Below are 15,478 nucleotides of genomic sequence, written 5' to 3' on the forward strand. Positions count from 1 at the left end.
AAATTAATGTTTATTTTTTTTCCCCATTTAAACAAGTTTATATATACTGAGTATTCTCTTAAATAGTAAAAAAAAAAAAAAAACACACTAAGCTTCTCTAATGGTATATTCACATTTTATCACATCCAAAGTAAGAAAAACTGTTGTAAATTCAGAAATTTTGCAACTGCACTTTATGTTCTAAAGTTTGTTTCAAGAGAAAGAATTAAAAATATACTTCACGCAAAACGTGTTCGGATGTAATTTTTTGTATGTATTTTGAGTGAGTAAATTCTTCCACATACTTTCTACAACTGTAATTCATTTCTAGAAGATACAGTATAACTTTTACATGCTTACTAGATCGCAAAAAACTTATAGTCTGGGAAACGCAGTAATTGGAATCTCATCCATTTTGTGTTAGTTTCGACTCTATGATACTTTCCACAATTGTTTACCAACCCCCCGAGAGCAAAGCAGACCAGTGATTTTAAAATGGCACTGGGACCTTTAAAGAGTGGACTGGGAGCTGGTTTAAAGCCAATGCGATGTGGTCCATCTTCAGTCAGGACTGTAATAATGCCATTTTGTAATAGTGCAGAAATTTTGAGTTGAAATGGAAGGAAGGGATGTATGATTTTCAGCTAGGGACCCCTTCAACTGTTCCACTGACCCTCTCAGTGCAGATTTATTTTATGAACATTATCCATCTGTTCAAACATTAAGCACATTATTTGGTCTGTATTTATATAGCGCTTTTTTAACTTTAGCCGTTCCAAAGCACTTTACACTGTGTCTCATTCACCCATTCACACACACACACCAATGGTAGCAGAGCTGCCATGCAAGGCGTTAGCTTGCCATCGGGAGCAACTTGGGGTTCATTGTCTTGCCCAAGGACACCGGTATGTGGAGTCATGTGGGCCAGGAATCGAACCGCCAACCCTATGATTAGTGGACAACCCGCTCTACCACCTGAGCCACAACCGCCCGTAAATATGTATTCTGGCTATTTATTGAAGCCGTAGAGAGTTTATACCAGAACTATCAACTATGCTAATAATTCAACAGTAGGTGTAATAATTTTGATAATGGTGAGTTATTATATCCATCACTGTAACAAAAAAAATGTTTCATGGAGCAATTTATAGTTGCCATTGTAGTTCATCTATCACTATAGCTCTGAGGTATGTTGGGGTTGTACATGGCAAATTTTACACATGATTTGATAGTTTGTTATTAAATATGTTTATTTAATCTTATTTTATTAAAAACTGTAAGTCATTCCCTTCAAATGCTATTGGGCTTTAAATGATGGTATATTTTGTGTATGAGCCCATTCAGTAATTAAATACATGGCAATTTTTTACAGATTTGATAGTAGCCTATATTTTATTAAATATAAAAACCATCTAGATGGGCATCATAGTTGACACCTACATGAATACTATACAGTATAGAAACGTGTAAACCAGGGCGCACGTTCGCCTCACACCTCCAGGGTCGGGGGTTCGATTCCCACCGTGGCCCTGTGTGTGCGGAGTTTGCAAACCCCGTGTTGCGGAGGTTTCCTCCGGGTACTCCGGTTCCTCCCCCAGTCCAAAGACATGCATGGTAGGCTGACTGGCATGTCTAAAGTGTTCGTAGTGTATGAATGGGTGTGTGATTGTGCCCTAGCGATGGATTGGCACCCTGTCCAGGATGTACCCTGCCTTGTGCCCGATGCTCCCTGGGATAGGCTCCAGGTTCCCAGTGACCCTGAAAAGGATTAAGTGGGATGGATGGATGGACGTGTAAACCAATGACGTATGTAACTTTAGAGACGGTCCCTTAATTTGCGCATATGTGCGAATATCGACCGTCCAACTTCAAGCCAACTTTATACCAGTCCATTAAGCAACGTGTTAGCAATCGCCTTTTTCAATAAAACGTGAAAATATGTTTGAGCTTGTGTTCACCACAGCTTTTAGGCTTTTAATCAAAATTCTGTTCATAAAACCCATGGACTTCGGGACGATGGAACCGGAAGAGCTAAAATGCTAACTTGTTTCCGGGTTTTGGCGTTACAAATGACGTCATCTGCGTCACTCTATTGGTAGCATAACAATTATTAATATCCTCCTCCCTTTTTTCTTTTCTTTCTTTCTTTCTTTCTTTCTTTTTTTTTCCCTCCAGAATCTGTGGTCAGATATAAACAAATATGTAATTCCTAGTAAAGTCAAAGAAACTCACTTTAAAATAATAAATAGATATTATCCATGTAATGATTTTATAAGTAAGTTTAAAGAAGGCTTTTCACCATTATGCTGTTTTTTAAAAGAGGAATCAAAAACAATCTTACATTTATTTACATTTGGTTGTTTTTATACCAAACTATTCTGGTCCCAAATTTCTTTTTGAGTTGTTTCACAAGTTTGTCACTATAACCGATATAATGGTTTTGTTTATGGGGTGTGATACCGGTTTATTGGAAATGAACAATAGATTTAATAAAGTCTTATTTTATTTGGGAAATATCATATACATAAAGCAAAGTATATGTTAACTATACCAAATGGTATACTATTTTCCACTGACTTAAAATTATTATTATTATTATTATTTTTAAACGACTCTCTCATTTCAGTACAGAACAATCGTAAAGTTGTTAAGACATCTCGGCTGTTAAAACGGATACTCGATGTATGATTGATTTTTGATATAATATGCAGGATGTAGTTTTTTTTTAATTTTTTTTTTTTTTACTGTTTTATAGATTCAAGTGTTTTCGTAGGACTTTGTATTCTCCTACTGTTATTTCATAAATAAGTAAGTAAGTAAATAAATAAATAAAAATCTGAGGGCGGTATGGGATTGGGGATTCAGCCATGTTTACCCGCTGATATCGTGCTCTTGTTTTGAAATGTCCAGACCGGAAGTTTTTCCCTCTCACTTCGGCTCACAGAGTAAACCGTGTTATTAGGCTAATGTTAAGCCACTATAACTTAACCTAACGTTAATGGCTGAGTTTGCAATGGATAAACAAGTGTTACCAAAACCGGAAGACCAAGGTATGTAAATATATAGATGTGGTTCATGCTTGTTAATCATGCTAGCTGGAAGTGGGGTGTGTGGTAGGGGAAGTAATTAGCCAGCTGGCTCGTTAGTTCTACTTAATCCAAAACAAATGACTGGAGTGTTACAGGCAGACATTTTAGTTTTAGGGTTAAAGATCATTTTCTAAACTAGGCGACATGCTTGTGAGATTTCTTCTTGCAGCGCACATTAAGCTTGCATGCTGATTCGGACAAATAAATAGTAACTCTAGCACTGAAAAGTCGTTTCATTGTGTTTGCTGATTAACACTATGTGTAAACACAGCTGAAAGGGGAAATTAACTGCCTTCTATATTTATATTAGGCAACCTGCAGTGTTTCTGTTGTGTTTCCTGCACAGGCTTCAGACTTCCTCTGTCCTCTGTGCGCCTGCTGGTCCCTCCTCTGCGCCTGATGTCTGCCTTTATGTGGCAGGTGCTGCAGCAGAAAAACATAGTGCACTATGGGAAACTGGAGGAGTTCGTCTCTATGGTTACGGAGACGGTGCCACACCTGCTGAGTTACAGACAAAGAGTTCAGCTCATCCTGGGACTGAGGGCACGGGTGAGTGTGAAGAGACCGAGTCACCGTCTCGACACGGTGTCGAAATGTCGAGGCGATGCTTGATGAAATGACAGGAACCGTACGTTTGAAAAGAACTGAAGGAAAGAAGTCAAGATTCTCCTTCGGTGATATGAAGCAGGCAGTGTATGAGATCTGACTGTTAGAACAGACTTGTCAGGTGTCAGAGTTGTGCAATGGTACGATAGCTGTTGGCCTCGGATCTGTCTATCTTGACAGTTCACATTCATGTTCACCACAAGCGACCCATATCTGGCTTCAGTTTGAATGCACCCGGCCCACAAAATGCTTCGCAACTGTTTCGACCAATACTTGTTTTTTCAGTGGGTTTATACCAGAATCAGTCCATCCATTTTCCATACCACTTATCCTACACTGGAGTCTATCCCAGGGAACTCGGGGCACAAGGCAAGGGCGTGCCATGACACTGTAGGGCACAATAGCACAAATTCACACATTATGGACAATTTGGAAATGCCAACCAGCCTACAGCGCATGCCTTTGGACTGCGGGAGGAAACCGGAGTAACCCCCGAAGCACAGGGTGAATCCCGAAGCACAAGGCGGGATTCAAACCCCCAAACCCAGCGGCCCGAGGCAAACGTGCTAACCACTAAGCCACTATCAAGTACTTGACCAATTTCTCCATCTTTTCACTGAGCATAGAAGTGGTTCTCAAAATAGGGTCCATGAAGCACACCCAGGGCTTTTCCCTTTTGATTTTGATTGCTACTGTTTTGGAAACCCACATTATATCAAAATGATCATATTTAGGAGTCCAAGCACCGAAATCAATTTAGACCTAATGTGTTCTGGCAGTGGAAAGGAATAATAATAATAAAAAAATGTTAATAATGTTCATTAAATAGTGTCCTTCACTAATATTGGCACCCTTGGTGAATATGAGCAAAGAAGACATATTTTATTCAAAACAATTCACAGAAATACTCTGCTCTCATGGATATCAAACAATTGAAAACACAACACAGGTTTATCAAAAAAAAAAAACTTTGTTAAATATGTGTGTGCAATAATTATTGGCACTGCTATGAATGCATTTGAGAGAAATATATTTGAAGTATATTCTCACTGATATTTAAAAAATGTTTTTGTACACCTGGGTGACTAGGAACAGGAAATTGTTCAACCATGACTTCCTGTTTCACAGGGGTATTAATATGACTTAACATAGGCCAAATTCACTTAGTCATTCATAACAATGGGTAAGACCAAGGAATATAGCTGTGATGTGTGGCAAAAGGTTGTTGAGCTTCACAAAATGGGAAGTGTCTATAAGAAAATAGCAGAAGCATTGAAAATGTCCATTTCCACCATCAGGGCAATAATTAAGAAGTTCCTGTCAACTGGAAATGTTATGAATCAACATGGAATTGGACGTGTGTGTATATTGTCTCAACGCACTGTGAAGAGGATGGTTCGAGTGGCCAAAAAATCTCCAACGATCCCAGCTGGAGAATTGCAGAAGTTAGTTGTGTCTTGGGGTCAGAAAATCTCCAAAATTACAATCTGAAGTCACCTACATCACCACAAGTTGTTTGGTAGGGTTTCAAGAAAAAAGCCTCTACTCTCATCCACTACTGGAACTTCAAATGGGATCAGGTTCTATGGTCAGATGAAACCAAAATAGAGCTTTTTGGTAATAAACCCCAGAGGTGGCTTTGGAGCACACAGAGAGGTAGCCATATGGAAAAGTACCTCATGCCCACGGTTAAATATGGTGGAGGCTCTTTAATGTTTTGGGGCTGTTTTTCTGCCAGAGGACCTGGACATTTTGTTAGGATACATGGCATCATGATTCTATCAAATATCAACAGATATTAAATGAAAACCTGACTGCCTCTGCCAGAAAGCTTAAAATGGGCCGTGGTTGGATCTTCCAGCAGGACAATGATCCAAAACATACATCAAAATCAACACAAAAATGGTTTACTGACCACAAAATCAAGATCCTGCCATGACCATCCCAGTCCCCTGACTGGTCCCCAAAACCTGTGGAGGAACTGAAGAGGAGAGTCTACCAGCCAGGACCTCGAAATGTGAAGGATCTGGAGAGATTCTGTATGGAGGAATGGTCTCAGATCCCTTCCCATGTATTCTCCAACCTCATCAGGCATTATAGGAGAAGACTCAGAGCTGTTATCTTAGCAAAGGGAGGTAGCACAAAGTATTGACTAAAAGGGTGCCATTAATTGTTGCACACCTTTATTTAACAAAGATGATTTTTTTGGTAAAATGTGTATTTTGTTTGCAATTGTTTGATATCCATGAGAGCAGAGTATTTTTGTGAATTTTTAGAACAAAAAATCAAAAGGTTAAACAATAAAGACAATTTTTCACAGCCTTCTTTGCTCATATTTACTAAGGGTGCCAATATTAGTGGTAGGCTCTGTAAATCCATATGAGAGGGTCTGTGGAATTTATTTTACAGTTAAAGGGGTTTCTGGTGAGCTACTGGAGTATAGTCTCTGCTGTTGCTGTTCTCTAATGTTGTTTTGCCTCACTGCAATGTGCATGTGTGTTAGGGGAAAAAAACACATGCATATCAAGTCTGACTTCACTAGCTAATGGACGGAAATTGGTAAATGACCAAAATGGGGAGAAAATGGGGGTAAATAAATAAATAAATAAATAAATAAATAACCTCTTTCCCCCCAAAATTTGGCCAAGCAATCTGTCAGAGTTAGGAATGATAAGGCATCTTTTCCAGGTAGGTATAAAGCTAAAAAAACAGACATAGAATTTGTTAGAGAATATTTATAATGTTCTGATGTCATTTAAATTTTTTAAATTGTACTTTTTATATTCACAAATTGATGTCTGCTGTGAATGATTTCTGTTTAAGATGATCTTAGAGATGTTACACAAGCCAGAGGATGTGAAACTTGTCCAGGTCCATTTGGACAAAATGAGACTTCCTGATGTTCCAGCTGGATGCCCAGTAGTGAGTACATTTCTTCTGCTCACGATTACCACGTTTCACAGACACGGATGAAGCCGCGTCTTCGGCTTTGTGACCGTTCATCATCCAGACTGAATGTTTAGGCTTAATCCAGGTCTGGGAAACTGACCAAAACTGTAATCTTTTCAGGATGTCGATTCAGATTTGGAGCTCTCTGTGTCGAACTTTAAGGCACTTATCCTTGCACTGTTGAAGGATCCTGCAATAAAAGCTTACTTCTTTCAGGTGGGTAAACGAATTTTCATTATCAGGCTTATACGGAGTATGATTGACAGCTGAATGCTAATAAATTTGAGATTATTTTCCCCCATTTTTGCTTCGCGTTCTTGATTTTCTGGCGAAGGAGGTGTTTCCTGTGGAATACGGCCCGCGGTACGACACGGCGCTGAAGGAACTAATGTGGGAACTGCTGTCTTGTCTGGAGAGGCTCTTTCCTGTTCCAGACTTTAAAAAGGTGCAGTCTTTGTGTCGCGTTTATTTGAAAGAATTTTAACCCTAGACAAATCACGTTCGAACATTTTGAACCGTGTCACGGCCGTGTTAGGAAGCCCGCTAGCTCGGTTAACACGATTACATGATTAGGTGCTTTAAGCATGAGTTTTGTCAGCAGTAGTTTTAAATGATATGAAATGTAGCATTTATAAAAGACTGCTTTATCAGCTGCTGTTTGTTTTCAGTCACCTGATCAACAAAATGAGATATAATATGTGCTTTTTGAAAAACCTCACGCAGATCCTTTATACGTGTCTTCATTATGTACGGAATAAAAGACAATGGGGCATGCTGTTATATAGGATAATCAATAACTCGATGTGTGGTGTGATGTGGTATTGATGCCGAAGTTGATTATTTTCCCATAACCGCACGCTCCAAAGTATTGTTTTGCTCTTATAGCACAGCAGTTTGCAATCGGTTACAATTTCTCTTAGTAAAAGAACGTTATACTGTTTTTTTTTTTTTATTTATCATGTTATAGTTACATTTAATGTTTTGGAACGTCCATGAAACAAGTTTGATCCTGTCATCATTTATATTATGACAGTTATAAACAGTTGACCCTTTTCCTTTTTTTTTTTTTTTCTATCTTTCTCTCTAATGAATAAAAAAAAATAATAATAAGCAAAAGCCTAGCTAATAGAATTGAAACAATAATCAACCCAGATCAAACTGGATTCATTGAAAACAGACGGTGAACCACTAATGTGCGTAGACGCCTTAGCTCGATACATTACACATCACGTAAGAATCTAGAATCCGCAATAGTGACACTTGACGCAGAGAAAACCTTTGACGAAGTGAACTGGAAATTTGTACTCACTACACTTCATAAATTATGTTTTGGTGAATCATTTATCCATTGGATAAAAATACTCTACACATCACCAAAGGCCACAGTTATCACTAACGGACTAATATGACAAACTTTCACTCTGCACAGAGGCACTAGACAAGGATGCCCACTCTCTCCATCCCCATTTTCCGTTTTTATAGAACCGTTAGAAGCAGTAATAGGACGAAATGTAAATATTAACGGGATCCAGACCGCAAACATTGAACACAAAATCAGCTTATATGATGAGGATGTCATAGTCTTCTTACAAAAACCTACAGGAAACTATTCACACAATCGAAAAATATTCCAAATTTTCAAATTACTCAGTGAACTGGAACGAATCATCTACTGTATGCTCGCTCTCAACATGAAACTTCCTGAAACTACAGTACAATCTCTACCTATCCCTATAAGCACTGACTACCTCACTTATCTTGGTGTCGAAATCTCAACCAAGCTGTCAGACTTGCGTAAACTCAGCTTTAACCCTTTATTGAATAATATCTAACACTGGATAAACCTCCCCCCCGTCTCTCTCATTGGCAGAATAGCATCCATAAAAAGTAAAAACTTTGTGTTGGTACCAGAAAATTATCACTAGAACAACATTGAAAACCGTTTAAGTGCCATGAAATGCACAGCGTTATTCGACGTGTTGTCGTAATTTCCACTGAAACAGGAAGTCAGGGCAGGACATATCGAGCGGCTCCTCCCCCGTTTTAAACGGCCAGTACTGTTTAGCTTACTTCAAAGCCCGGGCTAAGCCGTACTTGACAGATAGTACCACAGACGAGAGCCCATGCAATAAGAGTTGGAGAACTGAATGAAACCTGCGTGTTTGAACAGCCAAAGACACATTTACAACCCATGCTCGTTGGTATGAACAGCAACTTGGGGCGGGACACTACAGATTCTAGAGAGCGTTTGATTGGACAGAAAATCTAATGAGAAGCTGAAATACAGAATGATGTCATCGAAACTGTTGGTCCGTATTGATAGAGAGAAACTGTACATTTTGAATGTGTATATCATCTAAATGTGAAATTTTGTCATTGTTTTGGAGAACTTATAGATAACCTTAATGCTTACATATTCATTCTAAAAGCCACAAAATGTAGATTTGGATTTGATAAGGACTTTCAATGAACTGAATGAAATTGTATGTGTTACAGACTTTATCCTGGCTCACTCCAGCCCCTGTTGGTCTGGATGAATGCATGCAGTCTGAACCAAAACACCTGAAAGCACTGTTTCAGCAACACAAACTCATCGGCAACGTCGACCATCAAAACTGGACCAAAGATTCCACATTAGGTAACGTGTATCTTTGGAATAAAGTTTCCGTTTTAACATAGAACCTCAACATGAAGCTCTGTGCTTGACACGACCCTCAAGTGTCATCACACATGCAGGATAAATGTTTAATCTTACATTTGAGATTTAATTATGAACCTACTCCGAAGTTATAAAATACCATACATTATTAGAGCTATATTTCATTGTTTTTGTTTTTTTAAACCTAACCTGTATCCATTGCACGTGTATTTTATGGCAGTTATCATGGGCGATAAGTTTAACATGCTTCCCTAAACTGAATAAAGAATGAGAGACCAGTTTACTCGAAGGTTGCTGATATTATAAGAGTTTGTTGAGACTGTTAACAACTACCAAAAACACTTGGGTTTCAGTTCAGGAAAACATGTTGAAATTCTTGTCCATGGTAATTGCACATAAGCTGCAGATTGAGATTAAGTTGAAAACAACATTAAAAAGGAATCGTCTATTAATAATCATTTGAATATACACTAAATGCCCAAAAGATTGTTGACTTCTGACCAATCACATCCATATGTGCTTGTTGAACATCCCATTCCAGATATAAACAGCTCCACTCTTCTGGGAAGGCTTTCCACTAGATTTTGGAGTGTGACTGTTGGGATTTGTGATCATTCAGCTACAAGAGTATTAGTGAGATCAGGTAACGAGGAGGTCTGGGGTGCAGTCGGTGTTCCAGTTCATCACAAAGGTGTTCAGTGGAGTTGAGGTCAGGGTTCTGTGCAGGACACTCCAGTTCTTCTACACCAACCTTCACACACACCATGTCTTCATGGAGCTCGCTTTGTGTACAGGGACATTGTGATGCTGGAACAAGTTTGAGGCCCATAGTTCCAGTGAAGGGAAATTGTAATGCTACACATATGGGTGTGATGGTCAGGTGTCCACATACTTTTGGCCATATAATGTATTTAATATTATTCTTTTTACTTGAACCTGCAGACACTCTTTCTGCTACCTCAGGGGACTGTATAATTTCCTCGCTTTCTGTCCCTCCATCAACACACATGGCGGTCACCACCACCGAATCCATGGCCTACCACATCCAGCCGACCACTGTGAACATCCTGAGCCAGAGTGGCCTCGGCCAGTTGGGCTCCGAGTCCATCATTGTGACTGATTACACTGAGGTCGAGTTGGGCAGTAATGAAGTGGCTGAAGAATCGGTGGACAGGTGCGTGGAGGTGCAGACCGGGAGCAGCTCCGAAGTGGAGGTTTTCAGCAACCAAACTGCTGTAGAAGAAGAGGAGATAATTACCGTCGAACTTCCCAAAGACCAAGAGAGCAACAGGAACAGTGAGGAGGAGAGAAGTCTTTGTGAGAAATCTATACAATGTGACATCAGAGACGGAGGTGGATTAGCATCCTTCACTGAGCTCAGGACCACGGGTAATGATGACTCAGGGTCCACAAAAGCTGAAGGAACTGAATCTGATGGAGAAAGACAAAACAAAGAGCTTAAGGAGACAAAGAAAGATGCAACGCAGACTTCTATTTGTCAGGAGGATGACCAAGAACCTAACACCACTCTTAATAAGGATAAGAGCTCGCCTATAGCAAGCAAGGACCAAGCAGTACCAGTGCGGAGGGGGCGTGGAAGACCGAGGAAGAACGTAGTAGCACCAAAAGCGGTTCAGAACGGGAGACGGGGGAGACGACTCAAAGCTGAAAAAGCCACAGAGGAAAAGTAAGGAAAAGACATAGTACACAAAAGTGTACATACAGTCCCCTTCCAAACTACTGGAACGGCAAGGCCAGTTTATTTGTTTGTGCTGTTCACCGAAGACATGGGTTTGAGATCAAAAGATGGATATGAGACGAGAGTTTAGGATTTCAGCTTTTATTTCCTGGTATTCCCATCAAGCCCAAGTCATGACACTACCTCCTCCATGTTTCACAGATGAGCTTGTATGTTTTGGATCATAAGCGGATCCTTTTGTCCATCACTTTGGTAGAGGTTAATTTTGGTTTCAGAACTTTTGTGGCTCGTCTCTGTATTTATTTTCGAATTCCACTCTGGCTTTCTGATCCTTACTGCTGATGAGTGGTTTGCTTGTTGTTTGGCCTCTACATTTCTGCTCTCAAAGTCTTCTTTGAACAGTGGATTGTGGTACCTTCACCCCTGCCCTCTGGAGGTTGTTGGTGATGTCACTGACTATTGTTTTTGGGTTTTTCCTCACAGTGTTTGTCATCAGTTGTTGTTGTTGTTGTTGTTGTTGTTGTTGTTTTCTTTGGTCTGATACAGAATGTGCTGTGTTCTGTGTCTTTAAACGCATCTCACATAAATACCAGGAAATAAAAGCTGACATTCAAAACTCTCTTCCCGTATTCACCTTTTCATCTCAAATCCAAATGTCTTCAGTCTACAGCAAAAACAATATAATAAAACGAATCGGCCTTGCTGTTTCAATAGTTTCGGAGGGGCCTGTAGTCCTTATTATTTTTTTTCCAATTCGTTCTTTCAGCAGGTTAAAGAATTCTGTCTTGTAAACTGTTTTATTAATGAATCGTCTTTCTGTCTAATGTTTTGTTTATTTATTTATTTATTTCTCAACAGGAATAATGAAGACATCGGAGAAAAAACAGGTACATCCCCAAATATATAGCAACATAAATACTTTTACGCGACTCAGCAACAGCTGTAATTATTGTAGTGTTTGATGTAATTTTCTACATCCAATCAGTGTGCTTGTGTTTGTATACACTGTGCACCCCTTCAGGACAAAATGAAGAAGTCATAGAATTTGATGACTGCATGAATGGGTTCACAAATGTTCTTTCATTATTATAAAGTAACAAAAATATTGTAATAGTGAAAAAAAAGTATCAGTTCTGGATGTGATCAATTGTAAAAAAAAAAAAAAAAAAAAATATTTAAGGACCGTTCCTTTTTTCCATTTCAATACCATGGGGGATGCAAACTATTTTTGTTGTTTACACTGAATTAAATATTACACTACATATTTATATGTAATATCCAGTCTGTATAATATTTTTTGTGATTGTTGCAGCCAAAAATGCTTGAACAAATGCTTACAATTTATTTGCGCCTTTTTTTTTTTTGTGCTTTTTTTTTGCGGAAAACTATGGAATTGGTGAAATCGCAATCGTACGAAATCGTTGTGCATCTTTCTCAGGGGACCTTTCTCAGTGATTGTTGGTAAATGAGCTGTACTCATGATCGATGCGCGTGAATCGAAGAAGGTTTTGGCTGAATACACGTCGTGATGACATCACATCATGCGTCTTGGCCCAAATCTGCAGAAAATCTGCGGTAATTTTGAAAAATCACAAGCTCCTCTGCACATTGCGGAGCTTGCTTGATTCTGCGAGTCCTGGAGGGACTGCATATTTTTTGGGGAAAATAACACAATTACAAGTTAACATATTGATTAGATGCACTGATACTAAATTTCTCGGCCGACACCGATAACCGATTATTCAGAGTGATATCGGCCGATACCGATAACGATACCGATAGTTCCGCCTTTTCTGCCTTCTTTTAAATGAATAATAATTAATTCCACAATTCTGAAACTTTATTCTCTCCATTTCAGCAAGTTGTTTCACAGTAACTGGTCTCATAAACAGAAAACACATCACTCACGTTAACATGAACACATGAATTAAATTCTGAAGATTAAAGTAAGATTTAACTTATTGAACGTTATTAATGCATATTAACATTGACTGAATTGTAAAAATCCTCCTGTTAGTCTCACACTCACTCACCACAAACACAAGCATTTCTACTTCACCACTGAACTTCAAAACTGGTAATATATAATATCAACTTTTTTATATATTAACATTAACTGGATATGAAATATACCACTCTACAAATATATTTTTCTGTGCAATATATACTTTTATATCAACTCCTCTTCATTTAAATCTTTCAACGGTGTACTGGCGCTTTAATTCAGCGCAAGGGTGAGCGGGCAGCGCAGGGGAAAAAAAAAAAAAAAAGACTTGATGCCGAAACTCCCGCTTCACTGCTGCTCACTTCCGGTGTAAAATTTTATCAGTGCAGAGCTTATAGAGATTACAAACTGCAGTTTTATCGTTATTACACACAAGAGACATCTTCTTTACACACAGCATGAAATGGACGTGTTTTCCCGCCCTCTTTTGATTGACAGGATATAATCGGCCCTGATCATCGGATGTTTTTAAACTCTCGGCCGATGGCCCATAGCGGGGAGAAATAGCCTTTATCGGCCGATACATCGGTGCATCCCTAATATTGATTGAACGTTTAGAAATTGAACGAAAAATGTATTTTAGAAAATGAACGTAAGAAAATACGTTATGTGGGTTGTACCATATCAACATAATCATAGTATGTATGCTTCTTTTAGATGGAGAGTCCAAGACAGTCGAGGCTGGACACAACGGTATGGACATTACAGAGTCGTCTCGCGATCTAAGCCCACCAAGATCCCATAAAGCCGAAGCATCAGAAAATCCCCGCGCCCGTTACGTGTGTAACACGTGTGGCCGTAAGTTCACCCGCACGTCCGATGTCCGGCGCCACCAGCTGACTCATACGGGTGAGCGTCCGTTCCGTTGTGCTCACTGCGAGAAGACGTTCCAGCATGCGTGGGACCTGACTAAGCACTGCCGCAAGTTTCACGGCGAAGCCACGTTCTCTTGCCGCCTCTGTCCAAGCCAGTTCATCAATTTTCGCGCGTTGACCGCCCACCACAAGAAGAGCCACGCCAGCGAGCTGCCCCACTACTGCTCCATCTGCGGCCAGGCCAGTCCCAACGCGGCCGCTCTTGTGCAGCATCGGAAAACGCACAGCGCCACTCAGCAGTATCTCTGTGAACAGTGTGGTGAAGGCTTCGACACGTTATTGCAGCGCTCAATCCACAGACAGAGCCACCGCATGCACCGCACGTTTAAATGTCCGCAGTGCGACAAGACGTACTCGCGACAGGCCGACGTCAAGCGTCATCTGCTGAGCCACACGGGCGAGCGGCCGCATCAGTGCAACCTCTGTGGAAAGAGCTTCGCGCTCCGTGCCGGCCTCCAGAAACACCAACTCACTCACACAGGTGAGAGGCCTTTCCCCTGCCCTCATTGTCCCAAGGCGTTCAACCTGCTCTCCATTATGCGTCGACACGAGCGCATGCACACGGGAGAGCGCCCGTTCCTGTGCTCGCAGTGTGGCAAGCGCTTCCTGTCGCTCGGAGAACTCCTCAAGCACGACAAGTCGCACACGGACGCCAGGCCACACTTATGCAGTCAGTGCCAGAAGAGCTTCAAGTCCAAGCGGGCCCTGCGCGAGCACGTTCTCAGCCACAGTGGTACGCGCCCATATTCCTGCAACTACTGTGACAAGAAATTCTCCAAGCCTTTCGCTTTGAACCGGCATCATTTGATGCACACAGGCGAGAGACCCTTCGCATGCTTGCACTGCGGGAAAACCTTCCTGACGTCAGCGGAGTTGGCCTTGCACAAGCGCATACACACCGGAGAGCGGCCCTACATCTGCACAGAGTGCCCGTGGAAGTTTCGGAGTTCGTCCGAGTTGGCGCGTCACAGGCGTACACACGGCCAGCAGAGGGCGTACACCTGCAGCTACTGTCCCAAGATGTACACTAGCACGTCCAAACTGAAAAACCATATGCGGATGCACACCGGGGAGGTCAACACAAAGTGCCCTGAAGACATTAGCCATACAGAGGAAGTCCAAGAGGTCATACTGATAGAGAGTGACGTGTCTGATAGCCTCTCATGACAGACCTGGTGGAAACGTGACCGTGGACACGTTTATATTCTCAGTGAACATCGAATAGACTGAGACTTGAATTTGTTTCTGCAATGATGTGTAATGGATTCACTATATAATGCATATTAAACTGAATATTCTATACATGGGCAGAGTCTAATCCAGTTTTTCTGAAGTTAGGCCACCCACATACAGTATTTGGTCCCACTGATCATTGTTTTCTGGCGTGTGAGAATGTGTGAGAACGTGCACTGGAACAAACGACAATGTTTTCTTCATCTGTAATTTGTTATATTCTGAAAAACAGAATACGCAAGGGTGTATTTACTTATTTTCATGATTTCTTTTGGGTGCACAGTCTTAAATAAAGATGATAAAGGTGATTAAGTACTGTAGTGCTGGTTTATAAACATACTTTTTTTCCCCCCCTGCATTATATGGTATCAATATGCATTGTCC

General features: G+C 40.5%; 1 protein-coding gene across 2 annotated transcripts; it reads left to right on the plus strand.

Annotated features, from left to right (window-relative positions):
* Positions 1 to 1,976: 1,976 nt before the first annotated feature.
* On the plus strand, positions 1,977 to 15,420 carry si:zfos-932h1.3 (endothelial zinc finger protein induced by tumor necrosis factor alpha). Of its 2 annotated transcripts, none has more exons than XM_053650416.1 (9): positions 1,977 to 3,029; positions 3,415 to 3,617; positions 6,498 to 6,596; positions 6,744 to 6,839; positions 6,958 to 7,068; positions 9,120 to 9,261; positions 10,225 to 10,969; positions 11,840 to 11,868; positions 13,644 to 15,420. In XM_053650416.1, the coding sequence occupies exons 1-9, from the start codon at positions 2,978 to 2,980 to the stop codon at positions 15,026 to 15,028; spliced, it is 2,862 nt and encodes a 953-aa protein (XP_053506391.1). In that variant the 5' UTR covers positions 1,977 to 2,977; the 3' UTR covers positions 15,029 to 15,420. The 2 variants fall into 2 exon arrangements, with proteins under 2 accessions (XP_053506391.1, XP_053506392.1); XM_053650417.1 differs by having other exon boundaries at positions 2,962 to 3,029; positions 3,489 to 3,617; positions 13,644 to 15,419.
* The last annotated feature ends 58 nt before the right edge of the window (positions 15,421 to 15,478 follow it).

This window comes from Ictalurus furcatus, chromosome 19, assembly GCF_023375685.1.
Source record: "Ictalurus furcatus strain D&B chromosome 19, Billie_1.0, whole genome shotgun sequence".
Taxonomy (NCBI): Eukaryota; Metazoa; Chordata; class Actinopteri; order Siluriformes; family Ictaluridae; genus Ictalurus; species Ictalurus furcatus.

Coding starts and splice junctions, on each gene's coding strand:
- si:zfos-932h1.3 (XM_053650416.1), top strand. CDS start 2,978: ATGGCTGAGTTTGCAATGGATAAACAAGTGTTACCAAAACCGGAAGAC. Junction 3,030..3,414: donor ACCAAAACCGGAAGACCAAG/GTATGTAAATAT, acceptor TTTCCTGCACAG/GCTTCAGACTTCCTCTGTCC. Junction 6,597..6,743: donor TTCCAGCTGGATGCCCAGTA/GTGAGTACATTT, acceptor TAATCTTTTCAG/GATGTCGATTCAGATTTGGA.